Source organism: Fukomys damarensis, unplaced genomic scaffold (assembly GCF_012274545.1).
Source record: "Fukomys damarensis isolate Sample0158 unplaced genomic scaffold, DMR_v1.0_HiC HiC_scaffold_12, whole genome shotgun sequence".
NCBI lineage: Eukaryota > Metazoa > Chordata > Mammalia > Rodentia > Bathyergidae > Fukomys > Fukomys damarensis.
In genome coordinates this window covers 39,857,346-39,878,348 of record NW_022900924.1, presented here as the reverse complement: position 1 = coordinate 39,878,348, position 21,003 = coordinate 39,857,346, and the positions used below count along the sequence as shown (strand labels likewise).

The 21,003-nt window shown below is 40.1% G+C and overlaps 1 protein-coding gene across 1 annotated transcript in view; it reads right to left on the bottom strand.

Moving 5' to 3' along the window:
- Positions 1 to 21,003, bottom strand: part of Usp13 (ubiquitin specific peptidase 13) — a 109,544-nt gene that overhangs the window by 55,087 nt on the left and 33,454 nt on the right. The window contains exons 3-6 of the mRNA XM_010632461.3: positions 18,175 to 18,235; positions 9,874 to 9,995; positions 5,312 to 5,454; positions 4,603 to 4,787 (exon numbers count right to left, since the gene is read on the bottom strand). Of these exons, the coding sequence (XP_010630763.1) occupies positions 4,603 to 4,787; positions 5,312 to 5,454; positions 9,874 to 9,995; positions 18,175 to 18,235 (511 nt within the window). The remainder of the gene's footprint in view (positions 1 to 4,602; positions 4,788 to 5,311; positions 5,455 to 9,873; positions 9,996 to 18,174; positions 18,236 to 21,003) is intronic.

Below are 21,003 nucleotides of genomic sequence, written 5' to 3'. Positions count from 1 at the left end.
CAAAAAAGGTGAATCAGAGGAGCGGATTCAATTGGCACACTTTGCTCTATTTTTTTACTCCACAAATATTTACTGAGTTTCTACTATGTCCCAGAGCTAGGCTACATGCTAGAGATATAATGCTGGACAACAAACATAGCACTCAGGGCCTGCTGCCCCAGGTGACCACCATTAAGTAAACAATTGGAGGATCCAGTGAAAGGTACCACAATGGGACGTACAGTACCGGGTACTACAAACACAGGGATGGCACAAGCCAGGTCAAAACTATTGAAATAGTCAATGCCTTGATTCTAAACCCTCAGGCTGTGAGAAACTCAAGAGAGTTGGTCAAGGGTGACCATGACCAAAATAGAAAAACCAGCTTGAGATGCTGAAGAGCTATCACAGACAACAGGACATGCCATCTCAGAGCTGCCTCGGGCATACCTGGACAACTCTCCATTGCCCATGGCATAGAAGCACCTTCGGAGGTAAATAACTAGTTTCCATGAGGGGGTAAAATATATCCTTGTCCTGCCTCCATCTCCCCTTAGTCCCTTCCCATGGAGAACCTCCTCCTTGTTAGGCCAAAACAATGTCTTCCTCCTCTCTGCACTGGAAAGCTTTTGTTTGTGTGGTGAGCAGTTTCCTGTTTTGCTTGTTGTTGTACCCATGGGGACCAGAGTGGAATTGGATGTAGGGCCTGCTTTTACGACATACGCCACTACCCTGACCTAGGCTGGGGATCAGGAATTCCAGGGCAAACCAACATCTCTGCAGAGACCTCCAGGGTAGAAAAAGTTTCTCGCTGAGCGGATACATCCTCCTTTGAGGAGAGGAAACCAGGATGAGCAGACCATACCACCATTAAATATCTGACTCTACAACCTTCTTGGATTCCATATTCACTAAGCAATCTTCTAAATATAATCCAGCTTCCCACAGGGAAGGAATGTACTGGTTGAGCTGACATAAACATCCAACTTACTAGCAGTTGTGGTTCTCATTATGACCTAAAAAACAAATGCCACGACTTTGAGACTTTGTCTCTGGTGCTGTAGAATTAGCCTGAGGGGCCACAGTGTGTGAAAGACCAAGCCGTAGGCAGGGGTCCTTCACTAGGACGTGACCCCCGCCCCCACCAGACAGGGGGCACCCACCTTCCTAGGCCTCCAAGTCCACAGGCTCATCAATAGAAACTTAAGGAAAGTTTATACATGTTTGTACTAATTCATTTGGTGTTTAAATAAGCAGTAAGTTATAGCTAACAACCCATTAAATAGATTTAAAGGAAACAAAACAGAATTGATATAAAACATGAACTAATACGAAATGATAATCAAGACTGAAAGCAGTCATTTCTATTAAACCAGCACTACACAACACACATAGAAATCAAAACCTTATCTTTTTTCACATTACCAATATTTCAGCTAGATGAATTCAAGAACCCTCATAACAGGATGTATAATCTTCATTGTTGTTGCCCAGTGTCTTGTACTTTCTATGAATGAAGGAGTATTACTCCATTATTGTCAATTATGTAAGACAAACTTTATTTTTATTTTTTAAATTTATATGCGTACCTATGTTTATAGCAGAAGTTTGTAATAGCTAAAACATGGAAACAGCCCATTTGCCCATCAGTTGGAAACTGGATAAAGAAGATGTGGTTTGTCTATAAAATGGAATACTACTCAGCCATAAAGAATGATAAATTAGAGTTATTCATAGGAAAATGGATACATTTTGAGGATATACTCTTAAGTGAAATAAATAAGTTACACATATGCAAATACCGAATAGTTTCTCTGGTGTGAAAAACTATAATAGTACGCAAGATCCTAATGAGATAATTAACAATGTGAAATAGGAAGAAAAGGGCTAAAGGTATAGGGAGAGTGGGAAGGGTAGGGGAAAGGGAATAAGGGAAAAGAAAAAATATGAGAAAATGAAAAAATGGAAATAAAGTGTTTGTAAATGGGGAGGGGAGGAGGGGGTGAAGGGAGGGCAGGGACAAGGGGAAAAAATGAGAACCAAGACCTGTCATGTAAAGGTACAAGATCCCAGTAATGAATGTAACTGTATATCTAGAATGTACCAATAAAATCAATAAAAAGAAAAAAAAATTAGGAATAAAAGACATATTGTGAGTAATCCTCCTGAAAATATTGCTTCTTGCTTTAGACACACTTATCCCATTACTCTTGCCACTTTGTGAAGGAATTCTGGAAAGTTCTCCTGGTGTTGGTGTCTTCAGTTCTGTTGTTGTGGCTCCCTTGATGTACTGGATTGATTCAAAACATCGATCTCTCACGGTAGTTTTGACTTAGGGAAAAAGTCAGAAGTTACACACTGCCAGACTCAGTGAGCACGCAAGATGAGGACACATCGTAATGTTTTTATTTGACAGAAGTTGCTGTAAACGTTTAATCAATGAGGGGGTGATCAGAAGATATGGTGAATATTTAAGTAAAAATAAGTATGCTAGAGTAAAAGACAAATTGCCAATAATTGCCCTCAAAATACTCCCCCTCACTTCAAAACAAAAACAGAAACTGTAGTAACTCAGAAAGGAAGAGTGAAATGATGTACGGAGCCATGATGGGATACTGAAGGATATTTAATAACATGGAAAGAAGCGTTAAATAGAGAAAACTAACAATAAATTTATAGTGATCCAATTTTTTGTGAAAATGTGGAGGTGAGGGTAAGAACTGAGTAAGTCCTTAGAAAAAGAAAAAAGATTGAAACACCAATATTGATAACAGTGAATAATTTGGAGGTTTTATGTTTAATTTATTTGTCTAAACCTCTTTCTCTGTTTTTTATATGTTACACTTTTTATATATGAACACATGCCCCTTTTATAATCAAAAGAAAAATATAAAATGCTCCGTTTTCACTTTTTTAAAATTAATTTTATTGGTACATTTTAGTATACAATATAATGACATTCATCATTGGAAATGTGCAACTTCTTCACTTTGAAAGAAAAGGAGCTGTAGATTTACCTAAATGGTTTAAAAATAAGCTTCTGGTAAATTGAAGATGCACAGGCAATAGGATGAACCTTTACTTTCTTTATAGATGCCTGTAAATAGAGCCTAATTCTTTAAATGCTTATGTGCCAATTGGTTTGTTTAACAAAAGCATTTGTTACCAATCCGTGAAGATTTTGGCATGGAGAGATTAATAAGACATAGACCTGACTTCAAACAACTAAAAATACTGAAGAACTAGGGCACATGTACAAGTGCATGTACCCTTGGTCCGGCTCTGAGAATTGGATTGTAAATAATGGCCTGTAGACTCACTACACAAGATAACACAGAAAGTAGGAAAATCTGGACTACAGTATTCTCCCCTTGCACTTTACCCGAGAATTCCTACTTTGCAAACCCTCTCTGTAACCCCACAGAGGGACAAGAAGGTCTATACAACAGTCCCCCGACACCCAGTGCAGAAGAACAATGATCTGTGAGCATGTGCTGCAAGTGGAGGTACAAATATGGGTGTGGATTTCCTCTTCAAACCCTGGGAGATTTAGAATGAGACCTGGTTCATGTACAGGTTCATTTACGTTGGGAGAAAATACTTGGTACCAGCCCCTGGGACTCTTACAGTCACTTTCCTCTAATGTATAAAAATAATTCCATCAAATTGGGAAGCAGGAAAATTCTCCAAATGTGAAACAAAAGAATCCTGACATGACTTAACTGCCAGGCCTCAGTTTCAGAATGAGTGAGAAACTAAACCAGCTCCCTGGAAAAGTAATGGTTGGTGAGAACTGTCCCATCGCTGAGTGAAAGGCATGGCAAATTAATTCAGAGGCAAGCTAATTCAGGTACAGAAAGATAACCAAGAAGGAGGGAAAAGCACCACCCAACCTTAGAACAAGGAAGAAGAAACAGAGTAAATAAATCTGGGAAGATGGAGGAGACTGGGCTGGGTGTTGTCCGGATGATCTTTGTTTAATAATTGTTGTCTAGGATGATCAGGTGATGGGATCTTATAGCCACTGCTCAGTATTTAAGTTTCTCATTCTTGACCAGTTATTATTTTTATTTTCCATCTCAAAACAGCAGAAGGAATTAATTGTACAAACATGGTCAAACGCTCATGTGTTAGACCAAGTGGGAGCAAAAGAAACAAAGGATTCTGAAGCTAACAACTCAAGTAAGAAATCACTCTCATCCTTCAAAGCACATGAATACTATCACTGCCTGAAATAAATGGTAGGGCTTCCACCTCCTGTAGTGGATTCAACTATACACAATGACTTCAAAAATCCTGTTTCCTGCTCCTGCCCTCTTAAACAAGAGAGAAGCACAAGGATAATAACAGCAGCTAACTTTTATAAAGGGCTGACTATGCGCACTGGCTAAATGTTTTATGCTCATTATCACCTATGAAGGAGGTACCATCACTGTCCTCAAAATGGAACTAAACCTTTGAAGAGTTAGAAATTTTGTCCAAGATCTCACAGCTAATCAAAGGCAAAATGAGGATTCAAACTCAGATTGAGTTCAGAGCAGATACTCTCCACCGGCAAGGATTAAGAGCTTGGTTAAATCTAAGAAGCCACTGCACATTCCCAAATTTGGTACCCACACTCACCTGCCCCATCAGGAGTGATGGTTCCCAACTTCACGGCCAAAGGATAGCCCACATCTCTGTAATGCTCCAGTGCATGCCCATTACCTCCAGAGCTGTCAAAGAACCACTTTCCACACAGGATGGAGCCGTCGGTCAAGTTCAACCAGAGGTTCTCCCGCAGGTCACACCTGGCACACTTCCAACCACTGGAAAGTCATTGGACAGCAGTGAGAACACCCCAAATAATTAACATCTGAGAAGACAGAGTGTCTCAGACTGCTCTGTCACAGGAAATGCTCAGTAGAATAACAGACACTGGTGCTTCCCCACGCTCCCCCTCGTGACAGTACTTTTGGGGGCTGAGGTACAGTCCAGTGGTAGGTAGAATGTATGCTTAGTACGCACAAGGCCCTGGGTTTGATTCCAGCACCCAAACAAAAAAACACATTATCATGACCGCTCCCAGAGCAGCTGGACCATTCAGCAACCTCCCTGGGATCGGCTCCTCCAGGCGTCTCCCGTGACATGGGGATAGGAAGGGAGCTCATTTCCTCCAAAGTCACAAATGAGGGACAGTGAAGTTTGAACAACTTTTAAATATTAAAGATCCTGTGTGAATAAGTATCTAAGAAAATGTGTAGCTAATAATTCAGGAAAAAAACGTTAGGAGAGCAATACTCCTTCAGCCAGTTTAAGGAGCGAAAGTCCCATTTTGCTACTTGACTCTCACCTTGGAGGAATCCTGACACCATTGTCCAGCTGGGTGAGGTTATTGGCATATTTAGATACTGGCAATTCATTTTCCCATGTGTCTGGGTCCTGCTTTCTGTAAGGAGATTTCGAGCTGAGAACTGCATCACAAGCAATTGTTACCTAGAAGACAAACCCAGATATGACATATAAAAACAGTTCGAGAGAATAACAACTTTTAGAAGATGAACTTAAAAGCCTGTTAATAAAGGTAGCTTAACTGATGTCACAGTTGCCATAAGAGCAATACTCTGGCTTCCTGCACACTCCCTAGATCTCGCTAGTTTTTTTTCCCTGACCTGGAGTGTAGAGCATTGGTAATAGAAAAGAATAGCAAGGAAGCAAAATCAGTTTGTAGGCTCAAGCTTAGGCATTAAATTGAACCATTCCTAACACTTAGCAAGCAAGGTGAAAAGTACAAGGCAAACAATTTACTAGGGTGAAATTAGGTACAGCAATGCCCAAGATTTACCCAAGCAGTCGATTTTCCTCCTTACAAACCCAGATATCTTATATCTTATATCTTATGCACCCAGATATCTGATATCCTCAACTCATCACACAGTGGCACGTGGTCAAGGGCACTCAAGTGGAAAGTACGCAGGGTGGCTCCATTTCTCACTCTGGTGCACATATGACCAAAGATGGGGACATGCTTAGGTGTCTCCATGCCAGATCAATCTCCATCATGAGCAAAAATGGGATGTCCTTCTTGGCACCAACTGAGCAGAAAAGGAGGAAGACAGATTCTGTCTTCTTCCAAATCTAACGGCTCCTGGCCATCTGCTAATATCAAATGTGCTGCTTGCTTAGAGCCATCAGCTATTTCCAGCTGTTTCTAGTCACTCATACTCTGGTGGAAAGGTGAAATGTACAGCCACTCTGGAAAATAGTTTGGCAGTTCCCTAAATTATTAAAGAGAGTTACCATAAAAGTCAGCAGTTCTGCAAGTGGGAATATACTCAAAAGATAGGAAAATATGTGACCACACAAAAACTTATAAGCCAACGTTCACAGCAGTATTTTGTAAGAAAATGGAAATAACCCAAATGCCTATCAATGACAAATAGAATGTATAATAAAGTTTAGTATGTTCCTACCATGAAATATTATTCAACAGTAAGAGGAAATGAAATACTGACATATGCCACGTGGGTAAATCTCGAAAATGCTAAATGGAAAAAAAAAATCACAAAGTAACACATTTTATGATTCCATTTATATGAAATTTCCAGAACAAATAAATCTACAGACAGAAAGTAGCTTAGTGGTTACCAGAGGCTAATGAGGAAGAGGAAGGTTTGCAGGATGATGGCTCAGGGATATGGGCTCTTTTGTTGGGATAATAAAAAATTCTAAAATTAGATAGTGATGATAGATGCCAAACTCTGAATATAATAAAAGCCACCGCATTGTTTTTGAAAATTTTTAAGATGAAGTGTTTGTAAATGGGGAGGGGAGGAGGGAGTGAAAGGGGGCAGGGACAAGGGGAAAAAATGAGAGCCGAGACCTGTCGTGTAGAGGTACAAGATCCCAGTAATGAATGGAACTGTACTGTAGACCTAGAATGTACCAATAAACTCAATGAGAAAAAAAATTTTAGGACAAAAACAAAATTTATATTCAACCTAACATCCTGCACAATCAGCGGACCATTTTTCCCTCAGCATTACTGACAACTAACCCTATGGACAAGGAACACACAATGGAAGAAGTTGCCTTAGCTTCCATCCTACACCACACCAAGCCCATGGGAAATCTCTACAAAGCCTCCATCAAAAATATATGTGGAATCTGCCCCTTCTCCATTTCACCCATAGTCTTGGCCGCCATCATGGCTCTCCCAGATGACACCCAGCCTTATTCTCCCTCTACTCTTCTCTTCTCTTCTCTGCCCAGCAGTCAGAGTAATCTGCTGTAAAAATGAGGCCCTATCCTCCCACAGCATACACTCTCCATTATACTCCGTGCTGATAATTGATGAGACTTGTCTAGGCAGAGTCAGGAACAAGAAATAGATCCTTGCCCCCAAAAAGCTTAGAATCCATTACACATCATCCCTTGCAGTGGGTAAGTACATAATTAGCCTTTCCTTTTATTAGAATCCACCTCCCACCACCTTTCAGGGATGCCTGTACAACTCAGGGCTGAAGGCTCCACAAGCCCCTTCCAGATTTTACACATCTGGCCCGTGCGCTGGTAGCACTTCTGGCCACAGCATTCTAATCTTTGGTGTGACCAATTATAACCTTTTTGTTAGTTTCACCAACTACCTGGAACATTCCCTGCCCTCCTCTGGATTTTTTCCACCCCCATTAAGACCAGTTTTACGTGTTCTTGGGTATAATGCACAATGATTTTGAATGAGATTCAGATGCAATCTTGTGTCTTTTCTTTGACTTTCCCTCCTGGTGACATCTAGCAAAATTTCCTTACATTTCTGGACCCTTATACAACACTGATGTACTGATGAGAATATCACCGAGAATCATTTAAAGATCCCTTCTTAGAGTTCCCAGCTAAAAGTCAGGATCAACCTCCTGTAACTGTGCTGTGCATTATTCTCTCTTGGATTTGTTATCTGCAGTGAAGTAAGGAAAGCTTAGCTGCATTCAAAGACTCTATAGGCCTGAAGTTTAGGGGTTCTGTGATACTAGCTCAAGCTGGCTCATAAGAGTTGAATGTGAAATTGTAATAAATTTTGCATTCCTGTGTTGTAGCATGGTTGTCTATGAATGCTCACAATGGCCAAAGAATGGGAACACCTAAAATGCCTGTCAACCAATGAGCAGATAAAGAAAATGTAACATACACATAGTGGAATACTATCCTGACATAAAAAGAACAAAACACTGTCATTTTGGACAACATGCATGGAACTGGAAATCATTATGTTAAATGAGATAAGTCAGGCACAGAAAGACAAGTACAGTACTGCATGGTGAAATCTAAAAATGTTGATCTCACAGAAGTTGAAAGTAGAATGGTCCTTACTAGGGGCTAGGGAGGACATGGGGGCAGAGGGGATGGGGAAAGATTATTTAATTTTTTCACACAAAGATTTCATCAGGCATGAGTGAGAGAAAAATAATTTCTCATGACATTTATGCATAAAATATTTCTTCTTTTCTGACAGCAGAAGTTAAGAGTTATGTCAAACAAAGGCAGTACGAACACAGTATGGCAGAGACATAAGCTTTAGTATATAGTTTCTGGGAATGGGATGAAGCTAGACCATTCCATCCACTAATATATTTTATCCCTGGTAACAGCAACATGAGTCAACACAGGGAATCTGAGAAAGCACAGGTAATTTAATTCTGCATGCTTCACTGAACACTGAGCGCTTAGTAGGAGAAGGGATTGTTACTTTTAATAAGTGGAAGGTCAACAATAGATAAATACATGAATTTCTCATTTCTGTGCTCCAATATGTATTTATAAAGTAGGTCAGAAGAAAAGAGGTTAAATGGTAGAAAATTTGTCCCTAGTAACACGGAAACCATTTGTACAAATGTCTCGCCTTGGCAGCAGCAAGTGAGCAGATGGCTATGGAGAGTCACGTAATGTCCAGCAGACTTGGGGGCCTGAAGACCTGGCTTTGGTTCTGGCAGAGTCTGAGGAAGGAAAAAATGAACTGGCATGTCTAACCTCAACCCACCCTGACCCCGCTGCCCTCAGTGACCAGGCTCTAAGTGGGAAAGAGGAAAAGGAAAGAAGACGAAGTGTTGGAAGCAACACAGGAAATGAGGAAAGAGTGGGAAAAACACTCAGGGGCCCTATAGAAATTCTGTGCCCATACAGGATTTGAGAATCAAAGAAAAACAACCCTCCTCCCTCCCTCATCATCACCACCCCTAGCTCCAAGTAGCTCAGGAAAATTAAGATCTCTCCACAAAACTGGATTGGAAAGAACAGAAAAGGGAAGGGGTGGGAGGGAAAGCTCAAGACTAAAAATACAAAATCTAGAGAGTAGTCTTGGCTCTCACAGGGAACAAAACTGAAAAGAATGGGTTTACGTTTCCCAGAGCTCCCACAGACCTGTGATTTGTAGATGTCTCTTTCTTTTTATAATTGTGTTGCTGTTGTTTAGCAATGGAACACATTTAGTTTTTCCAAACAAAATCTCACATGGAAAGAAAATATGAGAAAACTGATAAAAATATCATTGTCCCTCTGAGCAGAAGACTGTCTCTCTCCAGCAGTCCCTGTATATATCGGGTGCATGTTTTGGAAATCTAAGCAACGTACTGCAATCTGAGAACAAGAAACCAGCCCACCCTGGAAGAGCCTAGCCTTGGGATGATAATGTTCAAATAATACCGGAAGGGGTAGGCAGTGAGGTGGGTGCATGGCCCAGAGGTGCTGAAACAGAACCCTCCGAAGCCCATCACAGAAGAGAAGTGAGGTGTCCGTGTTCATGCTCATTCTTACCCTTGTCTCTCATTCAACCCACCTCCCCACTCCATGCACACACATCACACACACACACCTGACACAGAGTCACGCGCATCTAGCTAGCAGCTGTGCACACTCACTGACCAGGGCTGGTAATTCCTCAATATTTGGTAGTGCTATTTCATAGTGGTCTGGGAATATAACAAGTTTGGCTTCATCTTCATATTCATAATCGTCGCTATTTAAATTCTCATCAGTATCTAGATCTGAGGAGAAAACAAAAACAACAAGAAGTGAGGAAAGAAACATCCCATGCTAAGGCAGCTCTCAATGGGAAAGCCAGAAATCCACAAAGATGAGACCAAGGACATGACATTTACAATTTACAGTGTCCATCTGCCCCAACCAGGAATAACAGTCCCTGCCATCTTTCCTACGTCATGAATATTTATTTATCTGCAGCAGATGTATGGAGAAGACTGAGTCATATCATAAAACCCTATTGCTAGAACAGGCAAGTGTGAAAGACACTGAATTCTTAAAGATTTTTAAAGAAATAGGTTGTCACATGATTTGGAGGGGTACCTGGCTCCTGGTTTCATAAGAACTGGCCATTTTATGGGAGAAAGTATATGAATTTGAGAGTAAATACACCAGGTTTAACGCTCATTCCAGAATTTAATTTTACTCTGGACAAATCACAAACTCTCTAAACCCCATAGTTTCCTCACTAGCCACACGCAGATCACAGTACTTATCTACACAGTTTGCATGGAAGACAAATGAGAAATTATAGACAAGAGACATGGTACGTAGTAGTTAATAAACAGTAATCATTATTTTTCAATAAAATCTCCCTCCCCCTCTTTCTGCCTTTTTACCTATCTCTGTCTCTCCTTATCTGGTCACCCATCTCTCTGCCGTCACTGAGATCTTGCACAATAAACCAGAGGGGAAAACCCTATCATGAGAGTAGTCCTCTACCCTCGGGCTGCAGAGACTTCTCGGTACGATGAGCCCCTCTAGCCTGTTGTCTATCAAGCCATCGCCTCTTTGCTTGCTTAATCTCTGGTAAAGGTTAGGCGAAGGCTCAAGGAAACGTCTTGTCCCAATATTTACATGGACATTTCAGCCTCACGTTCACTGCAATGCCAGATCATGTTTGCATATTTATATGTTCAGAACTGTGGTGACAAAGCATGGCAGCTGAGCTACATTCCAATCACATGCGCAAAGCACACATGAGCAGATACATGAACATATGTGGAAACATAGGTTCGGTAGACAGAAAAGAAAGTTACTGTACTATAATCTGAAGCAGTCATCTGAGAACCAAAGGATCTAGTACCTATCACTTTGTATGCCTTTAACAAAAAAACTAGTATTTCTGTGTACAACTCCCCTTTTGAATTGTCCAAGGGAGGACAGGCTGAAGTAAAAGACAAAATAGAGCAAAAATACACTCCAAACATCTTAATAAAAGATTAACTGACCATACCCAGAGGAGCTCCTTCTCTGAGTTTAAAAAAAAAAATCTCCTCCCCAACTGTACATCCAAAACTCTCCCAGGCCCCAGGAAAAGAAGTTGAATTGAGGCCCATTTCCCCCAAGAAGCCCTGGATCCCCAGGAGGAAAGGGATCCTAGGCAAAACCCGGGCTCTGATTCCCAGCTCAGCATTCACTCAGCCTCACCAGACTGACTGTGTGTGCTGGAGTTGTGTGCTCTGCCTGTGCCGGGGCTGCAAAATCCAATCAACCATTAACCTTCACAAGGGCCAGGAAACAGAGAGTCCCCTGAGAAGAGAACAAATTCTCTGACCCATTTCAGGAGGAAACAGAAAATGGAGTTTATTTAAATTTTCTAGCCATCTGAGTCTCAAATGGGTTTTCTGAACAGGCCCACTGCCAGAATTTTTCAAAATTTTCTGTTTTCAACCTGTGCCTTACCAAGTATGAATGCAAAGCCAAAAAAACCAAAAACAAAAGAAATGGAACTTAAGCTCTCTGAGGTTCCATGGCAGCCCTTTGAATATTTAGCATTGTGATTCTAGTCTAATCACATTTTTTAATTTTTCTTTATTTTTTATTAGTACATGTTTGCAGTACATAGTGATCACATTTATCTTGGGGAGTTTGTATGTATACATAACACATCTTAATTCTTTTAATTTCCCTTTCCCCTTCCATTCCTCCCCACTCCCTCTGACTCTTGTTCACCTTCCTAATTTCATTTTTCACAATAAAGATACAAATGTGTACATAGGTGTAATAACTGCTAGTGCAGTAAAAATATACTGTATTTGGTGTGTCACTAAAAAGCTCCTAGTCACACTGAAGGTAATTGGGGATCCTGAAATCCCTTACCTACCCATCTCTCCTTCTCATAAAACACTGTTTTACATTAGTGTTTTTTTCTTTAGTTCACAGACTCTCCTAGTGCTGCAAGTTATCTTTCTGAAGACAAGGTAACAGTTTCTCTGCCCATCTTAGAAACATCAACAAAGAGTTACCCAAGTTGTGCAAGTTCACAGAACCACTAAGAATTTCAGAAGCTGGAGCCAGAACAACAACAACAAAAAAAAAAAAGCTAATCATTCTGCTTATTTAAGTGGTTAGGCCCAAATAACTAAGTATTGATGTTTTAACAACTCAGTAACCACTTGAAAAATTAATACATATGTTAATTTTATTACATAACCACAGTTTATGAGATGTGTATACATGCCGAGCTGCTGAGTACAAATTCTCTGAATCATGCTAAACACTGCCACTTTTATTTCTTCCTTCACATTGATCTTTACATGGTTCTTGCCTTTCACCATGGAAACCAAATTTTTTTTAAAAACAGCTTTATAAAAAAGATGAAGTCATTCAATAGAATACAGGAAAAAACTAATAGTAAAACTACATCATGGTTTATGCAGTATTTGACCATCACTCTTCTCTTGAAGACTTAAAATATCCCTCAGTGCTCTTATGAGTTCACTTTAGGTGACTAAGAACACCATTTGGGAACCAAAATCCCCACAGCCCTCATAAAATCAATACAGAAGGTTGTAACCAAATGACTCGGTGGTTTCAGTGTCATTCTTAAGCCACTGGGAAAGGGTTATTCGCAAAATCATCAGGTTATTGAAGGGGAAAAAGGACTCAATCCAACTTCAAGCAATGGCCAACTACACCTGATGGATGTTTATAAAGGCGGAGGGGAAAAAACAGCGTCATGATAACCACATTTCCATACTGGTGAAATAGCACTTTCTAATCAAAAAAACAAAGAGAAGCTGCCAGAGCATTCTGGGTTTTCCCATCTCCAGGAAGAAATCGCTCCAGAAGCTACAAGCTGCCTCCCAGTATTGTCCCTTTCCTACTCAGTGAAGCCAACTGTAGAGTTTATTTTCCAGTCTCTAGCTAGTGTGGCTATGTGTCCACGTTCTGACCAGAAGAAATGTGAAAACTGCACACAGATCTATGAGAAGCTGACAAAAAGGAGGTGACTCTTTTGGGAAATGAGATTGTTTTTGTCCTTTTCCCTCCTCTTTTCTGCTTTCCAGGTGGAATGTGATGGGTGGAGCACCATCAGCCATTTTGGACCAAGAAGTGACCATGAGTTTGGAAGTCACAGACCACAATGGGAGTAAAGCAGAAAGATGGGAAGAGTCTAAATCCCAGATGAATATGAGGCCATCACATCAGCCTGGACTTATTGCTTCCAACATCCTCCACATGAAAGAAATAAGTCTCTGTGTCACTTCATGTTAGTAATATTCTAAATAAATCTTAAAGTTAGCAAAATGTTAGGGTTCTCTGTTATCTAAACTAGAAGTAATCCTAATATGACCCACCACTGAAATTCACTTACAAGCTCTATTTAAATGAAGGAATTCCATTTACATCAACACAGAGCTCTTCAGTGTGGCAAGAGAACAGTGCTTACTTCTGGGAGATGAGAAGCACCAGGGCCTAAAAACCAAGTTCTCAGTGGGATAAAGAAGCTAATGTACACATATTCAGGTTTAAAATAACAGGCGTAAATGGGGCCTGGAGCTAGCCCCACGACATTAATGGAATTCCAGCTTAATTTTTTTAGGAAGAAGCACTTTTGCTAGGCTGAGAGTTTCAGATGCAGTCTGCGGTTTGCTAAGACATGGAATGTTGAGTGAATGCAGAAGGTGACTTGTAAGGAAAAAGGAAGGCCACTGTAATGAAAAAGTGGGTACCAACGGGGATTCAGGGAGTACTTAGTACAAAACCAAAGTGCTTTACCTTCATTTTTTTCAGCTTTAATTGAGTTTATTGGTACATTTTGGGGATACACTACAGTTACATTCATTGTTGGGATCTTGTACCTCTACATGACGGGTCTTGGTTCTCATTTTTTCCCCATGTCCCTGCCCTCCCTTCACCTCCTCCTCCCCTCCCCATCTACAAACACTTTATTTCCATCTTTTCATTATCTCACATTTATTTCTTTTCCCTTAATACCCTTCCACTACCCATCCCACCTTCCCTACACCTTTAGCCCCTTTCTTCCCATTTCACAATGTCAGTAATCTTATTAGGATCTTATGTATTATTGCAGATTATTCACACCAGAGAAACTATTTGGCGTTTACACATGTGTGACTTATTTATTTCACTTAGGAGTATATCTTCAATATGTATCCATTTTCCTATGAATCTATTTTCTCATTCTTTATGGCTGAGTAATATTCCATTTTATAGAAAAATACATCTCCTTTATCCAGTTTCCAACTGATGGGCAAATGGGCTGTTTCCAAGTTTTAGCTTTACAAACTGTGCTGCTATAAACATGGGTGTGCATACATCACTGTGATATAATTCTTTTAGCTCTTTTGGAAAGATACCCAGCAGAGGGATGGCTGGGTCAAATGGAACCTCTAGTCCCAGCTCTTTGAGGTATCTCCATATTGATTTCCACAGTGGTTGCACCAGTCTGCACTCCCACCAACAATGGAGAAGAGTTCCTTTCTCCCCACAACCCCACCAACATTTGTTATTGTGTGATTTCTTGATAGAAGCCATTCTTTGTGGGGTGAGGTGGAATCTCAATATTGTTTCCATGTGCATCTCTTGAATGACCAGTGATGTGGAGCATTTTCTCATATATTTACTTGCTGCTTTTACTTCTTTGTCTGAGAAAGGTCTGTTCATTTCAGATGCCCATTTTTGAATTGGGTCTTTATATTTGGGGGGGCTGATTGTTTTGAGTTCTTTATATATTCTAGATAATAGTCCTTTGTCGGAGGAGCAGCTGGTAAAAAATTTTTCCCACATTGTAGGTTGTCTCTTCGTTCCGCTGATGGTTTCTTTTGCAGTACAGAAGCTTTTTAATAAGATGAGATCCCAGTTGTTGATTCTTTTTGCTAGTTCCCATGCTACTGAGGATTTGTTCATAAAGTCTTTTCCTATGCCAATGTCTTCAAGGGTTCTGCCTAACTTATCTTCCAGCAAGTTTAATGTTTCTATTTTAATATTTAGATCTTTAATCCACTTGGATTTTAGTTTAGTGCATGGGTCCAGTTTTAATCTGTGGCAGGTTGAAATCCAGTTTTTCCAACACCATTTATTAAAGAGGCTATCTTTCCTCCACTGAAGATAGTCAGCTCCTTTGTCAAAGATGAGGTAGCTGAGTACATCTGGAGTTGTTTTTGTGTCTTCCAATCTGTTCCACTGATCCTCAGGCCTGTTTTTTTGCCAGTACCATGCTGTTTTTATCACAGTGGCTTTGTAGTATAGTTTCAAATTGGGAATTGTTATACCCACTGCCATGTGTCTGTTGCCTAGGATGGCTTTTGCTATTCTAGGTCTCTTATGGTTCCAAATGAATTTTTGGGTTCTTTTTTCTAGTTCTGCGAAATATAGTGTTGGAATTTCAACTGGCACTCCACTGAATCTGTACAGCAGTTTTGGTAGTATGGCCATTTTCACTATGTTGATTCTTCCTACCCAGGAGCAGGGGATATCTTTCCATTTTTTTATATCCTCTTCAATTTCTTTTTTCAGAGTGCTATAGTTTTCAGTGTAGAGATCTTTTGCTTCGTTAGATTGATTCCTAGATGCTTCATTTTTTTGGATGCTATTGTAAAAGGAATTTTTTCCCTAATTTCTTTCTCAGTGAGTCTGTTGTTTGTGTACAAGAAGGCTATTGATTTTTGGGTGTTGACCTTGTATCCAGCTACTCTACTGAATCTGTCAATTAAGTCTAGAAGTTTTTTGGTGTTTTTTTGGGTCTTCAATGTAGAGTATCATATCATCAGCAAATAATGACAGTTTAACTTCTTCCTTTCCTATCTTTATTGCTTTAATTTCTTTCTCTTGTCTAATTGCTGTGGCTAATGTTTCCAGAACTATATCGAAGAGGAGTGGTGATAGTGGCATCCTTGTCTTGTTCCTGATTTTAACATGAAGTTCACCTTCATTTTTTAAACTGTGACTTGACAATATCCTTCACCTTCAAAATTACCACTGGAAGAGCTGGGGATGTAGCTCATTGGCAGAGCACTTGGCTAGCACATACAAGACCCTGTGTTCGATTCCAGCACTTCAACTGAATAATAATAATAATAATTACCACTGATGTAAAATCAATCCTCAAAGGTTAAAGACTAAAGAGGTCAACTGATTTCTTCAAACAAAAAAAAAAGAAAACATGAAAAGTAACTACATGAAGTCCAACTGTTTATTTCTACCTTCAAGAAGCCATGCCGATGTCATTTAATCAAGAAATCACATTATCTATATATTGTGAAGGAAAATAGAAGGCTAACGGCCAAGTGTTGGTCAGCACGTACTCAACCATTTCAGCTCTGGGTCTCATTGTAGGCTGCTTTGGGTCTGGTTGGTTCATTGAGGTTGCATCACAAAATCACGTGGTGAGTGAGAAACATTAGCCAAGGTGGAAAAACCAACTGCAGACATGCCACATGAAGAAAACTGTGAGTTACAAAGCAGGAGAGAGGTCAGAATAATCAGGCCCAGCATGGAGAAAATGAGAATCAAACCAGGAAGGAAACTCAGCTCCATGACTGTTTCAATGGTTTTACCTTTTAAATAATTCATGTGTCTTTTCATTGCAACCATAACATATTTGTTATAGAAAAAAAGCTTAAATGCAAATAAGCAAAAAGAGGAAAGTCAGAATTATTTCCATTGTATCACTTTGAGCTACTATTAATAATTTAAACTAAAGCATATTCTTCCAGACCCTTCTAGTCTCCCAGATATTTCTTTATATGTGGGTTCATGTATATACCTGTGTGGAAACTCAGATAATTATATATGTATATAAACCTGAATACATACATACATACACATATGGAAATAATGTGTATAAAGTTTTTACCAAAACAAAAATCATACTATGCAAACAGTTTTGAGATGTCTTTCAAATAATAATCCCAAGCATGATAGTAATACAACACTGTTTACTCAAACATTATCAAGCCATTTGCAGCCCAAGAAAATTATATCAGAATTTTAATATGAAATATGAGCATAATTACATGATACAGAAATCAACAGTCATTTCCATAAGCAAAACTGACTCTTCTGAAAGGGGAAAACTAGAACATCACCATAAGGCAAACACCACAGTTATAACTGTTACAAGGCAAAATCCACTATTGGATAGTAAAATTAATAAGCAAATCTCTGAGGAGAAACAAGACATTAGCATAGTCTCAAAGGAGCACTCCATTAATTGCATTATAATTTACAGAGAGGAAGCCAGGAGACACTATCGTAAGCTGTATCAAGTTCAACATCCCTGGTATGAAGACGAAATCTGGTACCTCCTGACACCATGCACTTAGGGAAAGACATTACCTCAGTAGTAGTCTGGCTAGAATTCCCTAACTTCAGACTTTCATGAGAAAACATCAGATCAACCCAAACTGAGGAGCATTCTACAAAATAACTGACCAGTACTCTTCAAAAAAAAAAAAAATACTCTGAGGAACTACCAGAATGGAAATGGTAAAGGAAATACAACAACTGAATATTAATACAATGTGGGAACCTGGACTGGAGTCTGTGACCAAAAAGGGACATTTGTGGAAAAAGTGATGAAATCTCAATAAAATCTTAAGTTGGGCTAATTAAAAAAAGAAAAGAAAAAGTCGCTCTTCTTCAAAGGCAATAAAAAAAAGATTGAAAGCAGGATGATAATCACCCTCTATTCACTATAATTGCTTCAACACACTAACCCCAACTAAGGCTAATAAAAGCATCCTTCACCACTAGGTAGATGCAAAGTAGAATCAGGGATTCTTAATTAAAACTGACCCTCTCATCCTTAAATTGTAGAGTAATAAAACTAGTGTTACTTCAAATTAGACATACCAATGCGTGTACACACACGCACACACACACACACACACACACACACAATCTGAGGACATAATCAATAACTATTTACATTACCTAAAAAAATCTTGGAATTCCTCCTTTTTGGTAAAGCTCCACCAGATGCCCCTCTTACCTTCTGAAAAGAAAGCAAGAGATCATTAAAATGCAGCCTATGGAATAAAGTTTGAAAAGCAAAAGCATCTAATTTGTATTCAAAGCTGTATGAAATGACCCCACCTTTTATAAAAAGGCTGGCAGGAACTATTCGATCTAGACTAGATATTCCAGGATAAACAGGAACGTACGGAGCACAGTGCTGCTGCTGCTGCCGCCGCACCCTATTACTCTCATCGCGTTCTACAGGAAGCACTTGCGGAAAGGAAAGGGAACCTCAAAGGCCCGGGTAAAGCAGATGCTTCAACCTCAATCAGCATGAGCTCCCGGAAGGCTGGTGAGATGAGGACAGTGGGGGAATGGCTGTGCCCTCCAGGAGATGAGAGTCCTGTTCCCCTCCTTACCTAGGGGACCCCCAACTTGGTTCTGTGCATGATCAACACCTATTGTTGACTGTAGTAAATGTCTATATCCTGTCACTGATACCCTGATCATGTGAAGCCTTCTTAAACATCTCTGAAGCATGTTAAATGGCTGTGATTGCTGTCCTGATCTTGATGCATTTCTGCCTGGTGTGGAAGTCCCCATAGCAATAAATAACTGCCCAGCACACGGCTGCCAAAGAGGTCATTCATCTGATGCTCACACAAGTAATTTTACTCTCATATAGGATTATAATAATTATAATAATTCCAAGTGGCCAAGGTCATTTCCACAATACATTTTATCAATTCCTAAAAAAGAACAAGCTTCCAATCACCACAACATGTGAGGGTCCAACCTCAGAATCTTTCCAAGAAGCCAAGCCTCAAGACTTTGATGCACATTTGCTGCTTCTTTGTTTTAGGAGTCCTAAGTCTCCTATCGCACATTTCTTCAAAATCAAAAGCTAACTCTCTGTGCTTCTCAGAGTAAGTTTTTATAGCTTCTACTATAAGCTTACAGTTTACATCCTAGATATCTCACTATTGTGGAGAACCATAGATCCGCCCCTCCGCCATTTTATGATACAGCCTATGAAGCCATTTTGTATTAGGTTTAGTTTTCCTGTAGATCACATGATATGTTCCCGTGGGTGTTTGATGTATCCTTATAAGGTAATAATCTGTTCTCTGTATGCTGATTGGTTGCATTATGGTATATATGTTGCCACCCCTTCCGGGCGCGGAGAGCGGGGTAGAGATCCGGAGATGAGGAACTAAAGTAAACTCCTTGTGTATCAAGTGTGTGCCTCTTTGCTCGCGCGTCGCCAGTTCAGGCCCCTGTAGTCGCAGACCGAGTTGCCCAAGGCAATCCGGCTCGCGACAACTATTATGGCTCACTTTTCCTCCAAAACCTTTGTTTATTCCTTAGCTATTGGCATTTCTAAGATGCCATTTGATCAGACTGTCTTCTTTCCCCAAAGATGCCCATCTTCACATCAGTGTAATCCATATCCTTTAACTGTTTTCTCTAAACTGATGACTTCCAGGTTAATATCTCTCCGGAGCTGAAATCTGACCATTCAACTCTAACCTGGATTTTATTATTCAACATCACATAGGTCCCCTCATGTTCGGTGTACCCAAACTGTACTCTGCTCTTTCTCAAAATAGTCCTTCTTCACGACTTCCAGAGACTTCAACATCCTTTGGGTTCTCCCTTCCTTCCGCGTCTTCTTGGTGATTAAGTCTTGTTACCTGGGCTTCCCACACAGCTCTAAAGCCCTTTTCATCCTTACCGTTCTGTCTGAGTACTCGTTATCCCTGAAAAGGACTCCTGCAATAGCTTCCTAATGAATGGAATGGTTACAGAAGGATATAGATGACACTAATGTGAAGATGAGCATCTTTTGGAGAAAGAAAACAGATTGGCCAAATGGCATCTTAGTAAATGCCAATAGCTAAGGAGTAAACAGAGAAAAGCATGCTACTTTTTAAAATGCAAAGGCATCCAGAAAGAAGGAGGAAAGCTCAGAAAGGATGATGCTAAGAAAACGAGGCAGGGACAGTTTCTGTGGAAAGTAAACTCAAGTATTCAAATACTCAAAATGTCAGGTAGCATTAGAGATAAAACACCCACCAAGTACTACAGCACGCAGGAGCTCATGGACAATCTTGGCAATTTTGTAGATTAACAAAGATCAATCAGACTTCAATGCTGAGTCCTAAGGGGAGGTGTAGCAGTGAGTATGAAGAGAAAAGTTTTTAAAGACGCTTCGATTTAAGGATACTATGATTACAGAAGGACCCAAATTAGAGGGAAAGTTTTATGGAGGATTTTAAGGTGGAAGACAATAAGCCAGGAGAAAGAGAAGCCGGAGCTGTAACACAGGTACAATTAATGAACGAGCAAGGTTGTGAGCTAGGAGGAACCAGGGTCAAGAGGACAGATGTATCACAGCTTTCTGCTGAAATGGGAGTGAAACAAATGTGGAAACAGATGCAGACAGGCTTCCAGGACGCAAGGGGAAAATTTCTGGCTCTGTAATGTTTATGTCAAAAGAGTTTTCTGAGAATGAGAAATACTGATAAAAGCTTGAGGAAAAATCCGAAGTTCAGAGTGGTCACTCAGGAAAGTGGGGAGGACACAGACAGTGAGTGGACCCCACAGAAAGGGGAAACTCAGAAGTCTGACAAAGTATCTACTATCATCTGCATGGCGTTTACTACTCCAAATATTTGTGTGTTAGAGACTTGGTCTTCAGTGTAGCATGGGAAGGTGGTGGGACATTTAAAGATGAGACTCAATGAGAGTTCTTTAGGCCAAGGAAGGATGCCTTAGAAGGGATTATGGGACTCTAGCCTCTTT